The sequence below is a fragment of the Sceloporus undulatus genome, chromosome 1 (genome assembly GCF_019175285.1).
Source record: "Sceloporus undulatus isolate JIND9_A2432 ecotype Alabama chromosome 1, SceUnd_v1.1, whole genome shotgun sequence".
Lineage (NCBI taxonomy): Eukaryota > Metazoa > Chordata > Lepidosauria > Squamata > Phrynosomatidae > Sceloporus > Sceloporus undulatus.
In genome coordinates this window covers 46,552,006-46,567,674 of record NC_056522.1, presented here as the reverse complement: position 1 = coordinate 46,567,674, position 15,669 = coordinate 46,552,006, and the positions used below count along the sequence as shown (strand labels likewise).

The 15,669-nt window shown below is 40.8% G+C and overlaps 1 protein-coding gene across 3 annotated transcripts in view; it reads right to left on the bottom strand.

Moving 5' to 3' along the window:
• Positions 1-15,669, bottom strand: part of GALNT14 (polypeptide N-acetylgalactosaminyltransferase 14) — a 384,373-nt gene that overhangs the window by 80,843 nt on the left and 287,861 nt on the right. For all 3 annotated transcript variants that reach the window (XM_042438475.1, XM_042438484.1, XM_042438494.1), the window contains 2 exons: positions 15,142-15,209; positions 12,518-12,583 (listed from right to left, as the gene is read on the bottom strand). In XM_042438475.1, coding sequence (XP_042294409.1) covers positions 12,518-12,583; positions 15,142-15,209 — 134 coding nt within the window. The remainder of the gene's footprint in view (positions 1-12,517; positions 12,584-15,141; positions 15,210-15,669) is intronic.

Genomic DNA, 15,669 nt, shown 5'->3' with positions numbered 1-15,669 from the left:
GCAGTCTAATACACATCTGTCCTCAGCACTCCTGATCTGATTGGCTGCTCCAATCTGCCAGTGTCTCTTCACAGCAACATGCTGCTTATGTATTTTGTTTTTAAATTTGGGGAAACTCACCACCATGTTGTTGCTTTCCATATAACTGTGTTCTTAGAGACTCACAACAATAGCAATGATAGCAATGCAATTTCATGCTTGTTATCAAATGAGAGTGTCAGACTAACATCACCGCCGTCAGCACAGCCATTGCCCATGTTGGCTTGGAATGAACAAAGATGGGAATGGGAATGATGGGAGCTGTAGTCCTTCACACCTGGAGTGCAGCAGATTGCATAGAGCTGGTCTACGGAGGTGCACTGGTTGGGATCATCACATGTTATGAATTCCAGGAATACAACTGAACAAATTGTAAAGGGAAGCATAGGTAAATTTAACAATATCTGTTTCAGCTCCCAAGATCAGAAGTAGATTGGATGGCCAGAATTTGGTTACTGCTGGGGAAATGTGATTTCACATACACTAACCTAAAGAAATGAATTCTCAGCAACAGTAAACAGAAAATTCAGGTAGGCAAGAATAAATGCATGAAATCTAGGAGGTCAACAGATTAAATTTTCCTTGATAGAAAACCATCTAACTCTCAGATGTTTACCGATTAATTGCCAATAAAATGATATACAATGTCTAGAATATAAAATAAGATCAGTTGCCCTTAAGTAATAACACACAATTTATTTCTTTCTTTTAGTGTCCACAAGAAATTATCTCCGGCAGGCAATGCCTGTTTAGGAACATTTTAGCATAGTGAATGGGAAATATGAAGGACAGAGTGAAATCCTCATGCTACAATCGCTTCCTAACAATCAGAGCAGCCTTCACCTTTGTTCTATTGAAATGGCTGAAGAGTGAGTGGGATGATGAGGGGAAAAACATTAGGGTATCTGTGAGAGGAAGTGTGATGACCCTGGGGCCCAAAGTGGATCCCTTTTATTTCCCGTAGTCTCCTGGGTCTCTGTTCCCACTCCCTGCTGGGCTGAATGAGTCCCCTTGAGATCCTCTAGTCAGCTACCACCACCCAGTGAATCTCCAATGAACTCTCCTTAGCACACACTGGGACTGCTAAGGACTTAAGTTCCTTCTTTGCTAACCTAAGCAGCAACATCTGAGTCTAAGGCACGTATAGGAGCTTAGACGCAGCATACTTTTAAAGAAAGGTATTTATTCTAACTAGACAGAATAGCGCAATAAGGTATCATTCATGCAAGGCCTCCTGCCTTGCAGGTATAGATTGCATGGTTACAAGATGTCATTTCAGGCAAGCCAAACGATACACAAAAAGCCTGGATGTACTAGCTAACACATTTCCGAGGCTACTCACACAGTGATGGGATCTGCAGTCCTGATGGTTTTGGATGCAAGGAGTGGCCCCCATTGCCAGCTCAAACTGCATCCCTAAGCCTGGCCTTTTGGCACAGGCCCAGCAGCTGGGTTCAAAACAAAGAAGACTCACATGGCCTCACAAGAGAAAGACTCAGAGGCCTTTTAAAGACCTCGTTTTGGAAGGTTCTTGAAACGCCCAGTCCTGCTCAACGGATGGCCAGTTTGGCCTTAGGTCAGCTATGGTGTAAATTCATTAGGCATATGATGTAAACTCTCATTAGCATGTACCTCCCCCCAGCTTAACCCTTTGTTGTCTGAGAGAAGTCCTCAAATGACTGGTGGCCCAGTCCTTACAGGAAGCTTATCTCATCCATTTTCACCCATGTCTTACATTTCTTTCTGAATTAGCATAGCAGAAAGGATGACTGTTGTACTCTATTGAGGGAAATAACTTCCTGTTCTTGAGGCTGGGCCCTGATCATTTTAGCTGATAATCATGTCCTCCAGAGGGATGCAGAAAAAGCATACAAAGAGCAGTTTTAGACTCAGAAGGAGGAGTGATGAATGGAGGAAGGAATATCAACAGTGTGAGATTGTGTGAATGACACCATACATTAGCAGAAAACATCACAGACTTGGAAACTTACTAAGAAAGGTCAAAGAAGGAAGTACAAAGGCAGGCTTACTGCTGAACTAAAGAAAACAATAATAATGACCACTGAATATCTACATAAATTTAACCTAGACAAAGAAATCAGAATAAAGTGTCCCAACACCTTTGATCAAACTTGATCAGAAGGGAGACTGCAGTCAGAAATCAAAAAGACAGAAATGGGAAGGACATTATGAAAGAACTAGACAAGGTCCTAAAGTGTAAACATATACAACTGAGCACAAAGTAGAATGGTTCAGTCCACTGTATTCCCCATCACCAAGTATGGATGCGAGAGCTGGACACTGAAGAAGGCAGATTAAAAAAAAAAAAAAAACTGATTTTACTGTGGTGCTGGAGAAGAGGAGCCCCAGTGGCGCAGTGGTTAAATGCCAGTACTGAACCACAACATTGTGAGTTTGATCTCAGGGCTCAAGGGTTGATTCAGCCTTCCACCTTTCGCAGGTCAGTAAAATGATACACAGCTTGGTGGCAGCAATTGACTTACACATTAAATGACTTAGAGAGTGCTGAGTTCACTATTAATTGGTAAAGAAATGTAAATGCTATTGCTATGCTAAGAAAGCTGAGGATACCATGGGCAGCCAAAAAGACAAACAAATGGTTCTAGAAGAGATCAAGCCTGAAATCTCCTGGGAAGCCAAGATGATGAACTGAGGCTGCTGTATTTTGGCCATATTATGAGAAGGCACAACTCATTAGAAAAGACAATAATACGAGGAAAGGTTAGAGAGTAATAAGAAGACGGGAAGACCACAGGCTTGATGGATAGACCAATCAAACGGGGACAATGTTTAGATAAAGAGTATGTCCTAGATCAGGAACACCCTCCTGGGGTGGGGGGGGGCAGACACCTTTTTATTCAGACAGGCTTTTAAAACAGAAAGATTTAAGAATGGGTAGGGGTGTGCTCTATTATTTTAAATTAAACTGTTTTAAAGAGCTTAAAAAATTTTTGTTGTATTTATTCTTTCGTTGAAGTGTGGCTGGTTTTGTATTGTAATAGCTAATTCTATTTTAATGTTCTCTTTTGTTTGTATTTATTGCACAGTGGGCCCTCCTCATCCAGTGGGGTTTGGTGCCGGAATCTCCATGGGTACCAAAATCCAGGATGTTCAAGTCCCATTCTAACAATAGCATAGTAAAATGGCATCCTTTATTAAAAACAGGAAATCAGAGTTTGCTTTTTGTACAGTTTGGCTTTTTGTTTATTATTGGAAGATATAATCCACACAAAAATCTGCTCTTTTTGTTAAAGTAGCACAACTAAACCAGCGCCAAAAAGATCAGCAAGGAAGAATAAACTTTTCTTTTTAAGAAATGAATTAAGCAAAATAGAGAGGGGGGATTATTTTAGTGAGTATGTTTTGGAGACGTCGTAGCCCCGAGGTTGGAATTGGCCTTACTAGACCATAGTATCCATCCCATGCTCCATGGGAGGTTCCAACTAGAAAACTCCCAGGGGTAGCTTTCCAGACACTTTTTGAAGCCATCCACAGGGGCACCTCACCATTCTCTAGGCCCGCGGTAGGCAACCTGCGGCCCGCGGCCGGATGCGGCCCAGCGAGGCCTTGGGACTGGCCCCAGCCCAGTCCTGCCGCCGGGGCCTTGGCATCTCACGCGAGGGGCATGGTGGGGCAATTGTCTTTAGAAGCCTCAGAACATGCATTATCTTAACATTTTTTAAAAAATCAGCAAATTTTTTCGCGTGTCCTCCATTTTTTGTTTAAAAAGTGCCCTCCATTTGAAAATGTTGTTCCTACATTTGTCCTGGTTTATTTTTATTTAATTTTAAAAAATTATTTATTTTATTTTTAGTTATTGGCTTTTGCCCCCCAGTTGTCTAGGGACAGCAACCTGGCCCCGGCTCAAAAGGTTGCCTACCCCTGCTCTAGGCATTGGTTCCATTGGCCAACTGCTCTCCATCATCAAGAAGTTCCGTCTAATGGTCAATCTAACTGTACCTCCTATAACTTAAAATCAGTAGAGACCCCCCAGAAGTCCACCCCAAGGGGCGGGTACAGGGATGCCACTGCACACGATAAGTTCATTATGAGCACCTTTGTCCTACTGGACATTTGGCTTAAGCTGTGGGTATCATAGGAGAAAAAGAGTTCAACTACAACTTCCCAAATCTCCTAACCAGCAGCAATAATAATATACTAATAATAATAATAATAATATAAGAATAGATTTATTTCTAGCCCGCCAATCACGAAGAATCCGGGCAGGTTACAACAATAAAATACAACAAATTACAATAGAGTTAAAAAATCAAACCCTAGACCTACCACCACCCCCCATTCCCAGTACTAAAACAGAATAAACAGTAATAATATTAAAACATTAAAAACATTAAAACATTAAAACATTGAACAACCAAAAAATAGGCAGAACATGTGGTGGGGGAAAATAGACAGATGAGGGGACAAATATCTCTATATCTGGGGAGGGTAACTAGGTTGGAAAGGCCTGCCGGAAGAGATCCTTCTTGAGTGCTTTCTTAAAGCTACCAGATGGGAAATGTGATGGATTCCTCCGGCAGGTCGTTCCATAGTTTAGGAGCAGTAGGAGAAAGGCCCTCTGGGAGACAGATGTTAGCCGAGATTTTTTGGCTTGTAGTAGATTTCTTCCAGAGGACCTTAGTGTGCGGGACGGACAATAGGGAGAAGTGTTCCCTCAGTACTCTGGCCCCAGCCATGTAGGGCTTTAAAGGTATCACCAACACCTTGTACTTGCCGAAACTAAGAGGCAGCCAGTGCAGGGACTTCAAGACCGGTGTTATAGGGTCATTCCTGAAGTTCCCATGATCACTCTGGCTGCCATATTTGTACCAGCTGAAGTTTCCGAACTTGGCACAAGGGTAGCCCCAAGTAGAGCGCATTACAGAAGTCCATGAGAAGTTACCAGTCATGTACTACTGTTTCCAGGTCCCTCGGCTCCAGGAAGGGGCGCAGTTGGCGTATCAAACGAAGGGTGAAGTAGGCGCTCTTGACTGTCGCATCCACCTGAGCTGTCAGTTGGAGCGTCGAGTCAAGAAGCACCCCCAAGCTGCGAACAGATCCTTCAGGGGAAGTGTGATCCCATCCAGAACTGGCTGACACCAACTCCATTCCTGGTTCGGGGTTCCTATAGCAAGTACCTCCGTCTTACCTGGATTCAACTTGAGTCGGTTTTCCCCATCCAGTCCATTACCGCCCCAAGACAGGCATTCAGAGGAGAGATGCCATCCTTAGTCACTGCTTCAGCCCGAGACATAGAGAAGTATATTGGGTGTCATCAGCGTGACTGATAACCCCGCCCCATGTCTCCGGATGATCTCTCCCATGGCTTCAGGTAAAGTTGAATAGCATTGGGGACAGGAGCCGACCTTGAGGGACCCCTAATTTGAGCTCCCTTGCCGAACACTGTCCCAAACGACATCATTGGAACCTGCCGAGAGGTAGGTCGGAACCACTGCAGCAGTGCCTCCAATACCCAACTCTCTCAGGCGTTCCAGAAGGATACCGTTGTCAATGGTATCAAGGCCGCTGAGATTGCCAAGACACCAGCGGTCCACTTCTCCGGTCGATGCCCAGACGGAGATCATCGACTAGGCGACCATGGCAGTCTCAACCCGTATCCCGTTCTGAATCCGGTTGGAAATGGATCCGAAAAATCCATTTAATCCAGACTGCTTGTAGTTGATTGCGACCGCTCTCTTGATCATCTTGCTCAAAATGGTAGTAATGAGACGGTCTGTAGTATTTCTATCCAGGGGGTCCAGGAGGGCTTTTTAAGAGGTGTCAACTACTGCCTCCTTGAGACAGGGAGGCAGGAACCCTCCCTGAGGGATGCATTAATAATTATGTTTTTCAGCATCTCCATGATTTCCCCCCCCTGGACAGCCAGCCAGGTTGGGCAGGGTGGAGAGGGCAAGTCGTCTTTTCAACTACAGAGAAGCTGTCCACATCCTCAGTACTTACCGACTCATTGATCCAGTCAACAGTAATGGTGAGGCACTGGATGCCTCCTACACCAAAAATGGAGAATCATCACGTACATCAGTTACGTTAATGCACATGTTTCAACATTTTACAGATTCCTGGAGAGATCCTGGTGGCTAGCATTGCTCTGTTCCAATTTTCACTTGGCCTGATTTGGGAGGTAGGAATGTTTTATGTTACAATGAATCTCTACTCAACAATTATCACAATCAAGGCTGATTCTTTTAGCTCAGGACCCGCTTTACTGGTTAATATGATTTTTAAGCTGCCGCCATAAAATAAAATAAGCATACACATACAAAATGAGTGTTTATTGATTATTTAATTCACCGTAAGCTTTAATGGGACAAAATTTATAACCTTCAGTCGGCTCATCTTGCTTTGCAAATTAGTAACTGAGATGAAGTGTGATGTCCAACTCTTTCCAACTGGCTCAGACAAGCTGTCCATTGGGAAAGCCTAATTCAATTGGCTCAAACCAGGATAGCTATATGTGAACTCTGGTGGCACAGTGGTTAAATGTACCTGTACATTGATAGTGCTATATAAATAAATAAGTGATGATGGTGGTGATGATGATGATGACACCACCACCACCACCACCAACACCACCACCACCACCATCACATCATGATAATATATTTTTTTCCTACAGTTTTCTTTAACTGGCTGCGACGGCAAATGGAATATGGCCACCATTTTGAATTTTCTACATAGCATTGTTCCAGGACATTTTACTGGGAGAAGAGACTGATGGAATCCAGTACCCCACCCCAATGGTAAAATATTGGAAGTGAGGGGAATAAAAAGAATAGAAGAGGTCAGGGAAAAAAAGTCTCCTGAAGAACTGTGCCTCAGCTGTGGATAAAGAAGCCCTGGCAAATGTTCTTTCCAAAGTATTAAGCACATTCATTTTGCATGACTGAACTTGTGATATTAACCTTTAAATTTTAAAGTTTAAAATCATTCTGCAGCTCAGCTTTCCCTTGGAACTGGTACAGGTCTCAGTCGTGCTACATTGTTTGCTTTTCCCAAAAGAAATGTGGCAGACAGAGTGAACGGCTGAGGTACTGGACAAAATCATATATTGTATGTGCATGTAATCCATTTTTAGCATCAGCTCCAAGCCAAATTGATCTAAGGAACTTTCCAAAGAGACAGGTGTGTTTGTCACATCCTAAAATGGAACAGAAGTGAGAAGGAACCTAGCACCTCTGAGGCTAGCTGTTATTTCAACATGAGCTTTCAAAGATTCATGCGGAAATAAAGCAGTTATCAAATATGGTACTAGATTCCTTGTCCATTCCCGACCCCCTTCTCCTTAAGGAAGTTACATTTTATGTTTCTGCTCATCAGTGACATATCTGAAAGTTACTCAAATTATCCTGTTTATTTTTTTTAATATTTTTTATATTTTGTATATAAATACATCTTATTGTACCTTACATTCCAATAATATTTGAATTACCATTATTATCCTTCCATGACTTCTCATCAAAATGTGAAATAAATAGTCCTTTATCAGTGTCAGTAGACATCTTCTTTATAATCCCAGTGTCTTTATATGTATTAATCTTAAATCCATCACTACCTTCTTTACCAAGTTCAATTCATCTTTTCTTATTTCTTATTACATTTTGTTTTGCTTTTTTTTTTAACTACGTACTGTTACCAAGTGAAATGGTCTCTTTCCCATTTAATCTGTTAACTTTATAGATTATCATATATATAATGAGTAATCCCCCTCTTCTTGTTTCTATACCTTATCCATGGTCCATTGTTTCTTAGATTTTCTATTGACCCCTTATTTATCCAGCAGGTTAATTTGTCCATATCCATATACTCATATACCTTAATTACCCATGATTTTATATCTGGATCTTTTCCAATTTCCACATGAAGCTAACGAGTCCTTGCATCTAAGATCATAAAAATATATTTTTCCGTGTTTTCTTTTCTAATCACTACCCCACCATATTTATAGTACATCTCTAGGATCTTTCCCGAATTTTACTTTCAAAATATTTTGTATTTGTTGGTGAACTTCAGACCAAAATTACTGACCAGTTTACCTCACCAGCAAGGATCAATGTCCCAGTCTCTTCCTTGCACTTCCAACATTTGTTACTACAGTCTTAGAAACTTTAGCTAATAATTCCGGAGTTAAATACCATCTAAATGGCATTTTGGATCAAATTTTCTTGAAGGGCATAGCTTTTAGTAAACCTCAGTCGTCTGTCCAATTTTTTTCCCATTGTACTAATTGAATTTTGTCCCAATTCTTGAGCCATTTTACATACAGTCTTTATATTTTCCTGTTCAAGTCTTGTCTCAGCAGTAGTTGAATATTTGGAAGTTTCTTTAGTCCCTTTCTGCGATATTATCTTTCAATTCGGCTTCCCCTTAGCTATTCCATATAATTTTTGATCTTGATGGTATGCTCTTTTTATCCTTCTGTATAAAAACCAATTACAAATGAAACCCTCATCTTGTAATTCTTCTCGGTTTAATCTTCTTTTGTTATTTTTCATACTTGTCAGATCTTCATATGTTGGCCATTTTTCACATAACCATTTTTCTCTTGCAAAAAAGCCTCATAATAGGACACCATAGTGGGATTTGGGAACCATCTCCACTTTATTTTCTGCCATACATAGTAGATCGTTCTTCTTATAAAGTTGTTACTAAATTCTTTATTCACTTTGTCTTTCCCATAAAATAGGTAACTATGCAAACCAGAAACCATATACCAGACCAGCTCCTTCTAAATTTAGTATTTTATTCTTCTTTAATCTGATCCAGTCCAGAGTCCAGGTTAGGGTAGCTGCAAAGTATTATCCTGTTTATTTTTATGTGATGTTAAAACCTTTATTTGGTTCGTTTACCTGTCCAAACCACCACCGCCCCTGGAAGAATGAAAATTATATTATTTCCAAAAGTAAACATTAAAAAGGATATTACTGTGTTGTTGCTGCCACATCGGTATTATACTATCTATTATTGGATCAGAGCCCTCTTCTACATTCCTACATGTAGTGGTGATGGGTGATTTGTACTATCCTGATATTTACTGGAAGTCAAATTCATCCAAAACTTTAAGATCTGACCCTAACAGAATGACTTGGCTAATGGGGTGCAAGTGGTGGGATCCTAGGTGGGAGTGATCATGTTCTCCTGGAGTTTGTTATACAGTGGAAAGGAGAAGCCAGGCAAAGTCAGACACACATTCTAGACTTTAGGAAAGCTGATTTCAGTAAACTTAGGAAAATACTGGGGCTGATCCCATGGTCAGGAATACTAAAAGAGAAGGGAGTTCAGGATGGATGAGGGTTTCTCAAAAGGGAGATACTGAAAGCATAATTCCAAACTGTTCCAATGAGGAGAAAATATGGGAGGTGTCTCAAGAAACAGGGATGGATGACTAAAGAACTTACAACTGAGCTAAGTTTTAAACAAAACATGTATAAGAAATGGAAAAATGGGGAAATCACCAAAGAGGAATTCAGAGAAATAGCTAGCACACGTAGGGGTAAATTCAGAAAAGCTAAAGTGGAGAATGAGCTCAGGCTTGCTAGAGAGGTTAAGAACAATAAAAAGGGCTTTTTGGGTTATGCCCATAGCAGAAGGAAGAAGAAGGAAATAGCAGAGCCACTGTTTGGAGAAGATGACAACATGTCAACAGAAGACAGAGAAAAGGCAGAATTATTCAACACCTTCTTTGCCTCTGTCTTCTCAGAAAAGGGAAAGGGTGCTCAACCTGAGGATAATGGAGCAGAGGACAGAATAGGACCAGATTAACTACATCCAAGGGTATTAAAAGAATTAGCAAATGTAATCTTGGAGCCATTGGCAATAATATTTCAGAACTCCTGGAGAACAGGAGAAGTCCCAGCAGACTGATGGAGGGCAAACATTGTCCCCATCTTCAAAAAGAGGGGAAAAGAGGATACCAACAATTATCATCCAGTTAGTCTGACATCAATACCAGGAAAGATTCTAGAGCAGATCATTAAACAGAGAGTCTGTGAACATTTAGAAGGCAATGCCATAATCACAAAAAGTCAACATGGGTTTCAGAGAAACAGGTCATGCCAGACTAATCTGATCTTCTTTTTTGATAAAATCATAAGCTTGGTAGATAAAGGGAATGCTGTGGATATAGTATATCTTGATTTCAGTAAGGCCTTTAACAAGGTTTCTCATGTTGTCCCATGTAAATAAGCTAGTAAAATGTGGGCTAGATAATGCAACTATTAAATAAATTTGTAATTGGGTGACTGGCTCAACCCAAAGGATGCTCAGCAATGGCTCTTCTTCATCCTGGAAAGCTGTGACAAGTGGGGTGCTCTGGGCCCAGAGCTATTCAACATCTTTATCAATAACATGGATGAAAGAATAGGGGGCATGCTTATCAAATTTGCAGATGACACCAAATTAGGAGGAATAGCTAATAGCCCAGAGGACAGGATCAAAATTCAAAATGTCCTTAATAGATTAGAAAGCTGAGCCAAAGCTAACAAAATGAATTTCAACACAGAGAAATGTAAGGTACTGCACTTAGGGTGGAAAAAATGAAATACATAGATATAGGAGGGGGGATACCTGGTTTAACAAGACTACCTATGAAAGGGATCTAGAAGTCTAGTAGACCACAAGTTGAACATGAGTTAACAGTGTGATGCGGCAGCTAAAAAGGTGAATGCAATTTTAGGCTGCATCAATAGAATATAGTGTTTGGATCAGTGATCCCCAAACTCTACCCTTTAAGAAATTCTGGACTTTAGCTCCCAGAAGCCTCAGCCATGTTGGCCAATAGTCTGGGATTCGGGGAGCAGAAGTTCAAAATTCCTAAAAGATCACAGTTTGGCAACCACTGGTCTAGATCAAGGAAAGTAATAGGGCCACTCTTTTCTGCTTTGGTCTGGCCTCACCTGGAATACTGTGTCCAGTTCTGGGCACCACAATTCAAAAAGGATGTTGACAAGCTGAACCATATCAAAGGAGGGTGACTAAAATGATGAAGGGTCTGGAAACCATGCCCTATGAGGAGTGACTTAGGGAGCTGGGTATGTCTAGCCTGGAGAAGAGACAGTTAAGAGGTGATATGGAAGCCCTGTTTAAATATTTGAAGGGATGTCATATTGAGGATGGAGCAAGATTGTTTTCTGCTGCTCCAGAGACTAGGACCCAGAACAATGGATGCAAGCTACAGGAAAGGAGATTCCACCTCAACATTAGGAGGAATTTCCTGACAGTAAGAGTTGGTCGACAGTGAAACACATTCTCTCAGAGAGTGGCAGAATCTTTTTCTTTGAAGGTCTTTAAGCAGAGGCTGGATGGCCATCTGTCAGGGATGCTTTGAATGTGAGTTCCTGCATGGCGAGGGGTTGGAATGGATGGCCCTTGTGGTCTCTTCCAACACTATGTCGGGATACAAACCGCCGCTTTGCGGCGCTTCCCCGCCGCCGCCGTTTGCTCCGCGCGGGAGCCGCAGCAGCCAAACTGCGCGGCTCCCGCGCGGAGCAATAAAGAAGCTCCATTTCGGAGCTTCTTCTTGTGGCGCACTGATGACGTCGCGACACGTCTGGACGCTATGCGTCCAGTATGTAAAGATGGCGGCGCCCGTGTAGAAGGGGTGCCGCCATCTTGTACGTATAGGATACGTACTAGGGTTAGGGGGGTGCGGAAGCACCACCCCTTCCTAACCCTAGTACGTATCCTATACGTACTATATGGCGGTTTGTATCCCGCCTATGATTCTATAAATGCACTTTCAAACTGCACAGAACTCGACATCAGGAATGGATACAAAAAGTAAAATTAACATAAATGTCTGTAAAACAGCTTTAAAGGACCATATAAACCAAACATGTCAAAATCACAGTACAGAAATGCAGCCTATCCCCACCTATAAATAGCAGTGAAAGAAGTCCCACGGCCTGAGAGAGGGAAATAAGTGTCACTCTCTGAAAGCTCCACCACCAATCTGTGAACTTCTTTTTTGGATAACAGTGTTGGACACACATGCACATATACATCAGCTGGTGTAGCTCTCCAGTACCTTAATCCGAAATGTCTTTTCTCAAAGCAAGGCATTATTGGAGAAGTGTCCAGAAAGAATACCTATCAGGGCAAGTAAGTACAGGTAGTTGCACCAGAGAATCTACCTGCTAGATGTCTGGCTCTGCAAGAATTCCCTCAGACTAAGGTGTTTCAGAAAGTCCATCCACACACACTACTCGGCTCTGACATGAAAACAACACAAGAAAGGCTCTCCAGAGTGCTGCTTGAGGCAGCAGCAGTGGCAGGTCTTCCCATTAGTGGGGAGAGAGCTGTTTTCACTCCCTCCCTCCCTTTTTGCCATCTGAACTGAGCACTTCATCCTATCTCACAGAACATCTGTCCTGGAAAGCCATTCATTTTGTCCCCTTATTCTCTCATTCTCTTTCCTGTGGGTTGGCTACCCATTCCTTACCTTCTCTTTTCCTGTTGCGTAAACATTTCACCTTGGGCAGCTTGATCAACAGACGGCAATCATCCGCTTTGGAAACAGAGAGATCAGCGTTATTTTATTATTTCGTTTACTTTCACAACTTGCAAGACAAATTGGCAGGTGAGGCAACAATGGATGACTATTAAGGAGTACATTCAACTTCCAATGATACAGTTACAATTATTGTTTTATTATTGTTTTATTTATTTATATCCTGTCTACCTCCTGGTGCAAGGAATATGTGGTCATCATGACTCAAGGAAGGCAGGTAATGATAATTAATTGCTGACCAAACATAGAAATAAAGAGATAAGACAATGGAAATTGGGTTGAAACATGTCACTTTATTTTAACTATGGTGGACCCTTGGTATCTGCTGGAATTTGGTTCCCCCTGTAGATAATAAAATCTGTGAATGCTCCAATCTCATTAAATACAGTGGCATAGTAAAATTGTGTCCTTATATAAAATGGAAAATCAAACTTTGCTTTTTGGAATTTGGTTCCCCTATAGACAGTTAGTGCAAAGATTTAGGAAGGACTTAAAACAAGAGGGAATAAATTTGGGAAAGACAGAATTGGATGATATTATGGAGGGAAGCAAAAAAGGTATAATTTCGAGATTATATAAAGTATGTTTAAAGTTGGAATTAGAAGAGGAAACTGTTAAAGCTAGTATGATAGAATGGGCAAAAAATATAGGAAGAAACATTCAGATGGATAGCTGGGAAAGATCTTGGGGTAAAAACCTGGATTTTACATGTTGTATGGATATAAAAGAAAACTACATGAAAATGTTGCATAGATGGTACCTCCCTCCTTCAAGACTATCAAAAATGAAAAAAAGATAAATCCGGGACCTGTTGGAGATGCAATGAACATTATGGCTCTTTTTTCCATATGTGGTGGACGTGCCCCTATATTAAAATATTTTGGATAAAAATAAATATGATAATAATGGAGATATACAAAATTAATGTAAATTTAGAACCTGAGGTTATTTTACTGAATATGCTAGAACAGAAAGAATTAAGAAAGGAGAAAAAACTAAGTCTGCATTTAATTACATCGGCAAGAATTGTAGTAGCCAAAAACTGGAAAAGACCCAGGGAAATTGATGTTGATGAATGGCTGGAAAAAGCGCTAGATGTGATTGAAATGGACAAACTGACAATGGCATTAAGAAATAACAACTATGAGAAGATAACTGAAAACATGTGGAAACCCTTGTTAAAATATTGTGAAAATCACTGGTCTGATAAGGTATAGATATAAGATCTAAGAAGATAGTGAGATTGTAGAGTTTAGCATGGAAATTTATATTCTTTAAGTGGTCATTTTTCCTTTTTAATATTATCTATGTTTCTCTTATCAGGTAAAAAGCACTGCTTCTTATGTTGACACTTTGGGTAATAACAGCTTGGGTAATCGGGAGGCTAACAACTTTGAAGGAATTATTGTAGCTTGATCTCCTTTCCACTCTTGGGTGAGCGGTAAAATAGCAGGAAAGCAGGTACTAAATTTGTAGGTAAACGAACAACAATTTAACAGTTATAAATATTAATGAATTAAATTATTTATTTGTTTACTATTCTCTTTTCTTTTTCTTTTTCTTCTATTTGTTCTTCATATCTCTTTTCCTTCTTTTTTCCCCCTCATTGCATAGGCTGTGATATAAAAATTGAGAAGTTTTCTTTTTTTTTAATGTGAAATGAGTGTGTTTTGATTAAAGAGCAGAAATAGAGGAATAAAAGTAATAAATTGCTGTGAAAAGAACCCGAAAACAGATACAGTGGGAGGGTAATGGGGGGGGGGGGGGAAGGTTTATATTAAGAATTGTAAAGGGAAAGTATGGGGGGGGGTTTAACAGAATATAGAAATGCAGCTTTGTAATCCTCCCCTATATGATATCAAACTATGTAAATAAGTGTATGTGAATATGTTTGTAATAAAGATTATTTATAATAAAAAAAAGAATAACTTAAAGTGAGGGCTCAGTCCTCAGATCAGTCCCAAGGGAAGTCTCCTTCTCTACTCCTCTAGTTGTATGACCTAAAGAGGAAGTTCCACAGCCCTTCCCTTCACCAAATGGGTACTATAAGTGTTTGCTGAATTCCTACTTCTCTCACTCCACTACCTATTTATTCAAGACACTACTGCAAGCCAATTGTCACAATCAACAGTGTGGGGCAGGTAAAATCCTGTGGACAGAGTGAAAATCCTTCCCAGCCCTTGAGTAACCAGCAAAGCTGACAGTGTATCAGAGGTAGGAGGGTGAGTTGACAACATCTAATCAAAGAGAGAGAGGAATGGGGAGCAGGAACCTATGAGCCATCCAACTCCATCCCCAATGCTGTCTGTCTTGGCATAGAGCACCATGACTCATTACACTGGCCTCTCCTCCAGTGGAGGCCATCAAAAATTCTCCCTGCCTATAATGCTGTGCAACACACTGCCAATCCTTTGCAAGATCAATTTTGAGTATCACAAAAAAGTCAGTACATACAGAGAGAGAGAGAGAGAGAGAGCAAGAGAGAGAGAGCAAAAACCCTCCCACACATCTTTTTACCACTCCGCCCCACTTTCAAGCTCAAGGGAGTCACTTACGATCATCACTGAAGTCATCCACCAATATGATTTCATGGACCAGATGCACAGGAGTTCGGTTCAGGACACTAAAGAACCAACCACAAGACAAAATACATGACAGTTTCAAGAGTAAAATAAAACCTGGAAAAAAACATTTTGCTTACGGAAGTAACAACGTTTGTGTGTGTGTTGGAGAAAAGATAATAATACATGAATTGCATAAATCAAACACATTTGTGACAAGACTGCATGATGAAAATCAATAGCTTTCCATCATAGGAGAATAGGTTTGCATTAAAGTTTTTAATGTCTACATCGAATCCAATATGTCATGAATGGAAAAATCAGGGGAAATGTCATCCACTGCCTCCAAGAACTCCTGGATTGAGTTTTTAGATCCAGAACTATCTGGCCTGAAGACTGCTGTTGGAATAGACATTGCATCCATCACAACCCTTGCTAAGAGGCAGATAGAGGAAGTGTGCTATTGATTCCACTGGACAACAGTTTTCTATACTTTTAGCCATGGTGCCATTCAGGATAGGT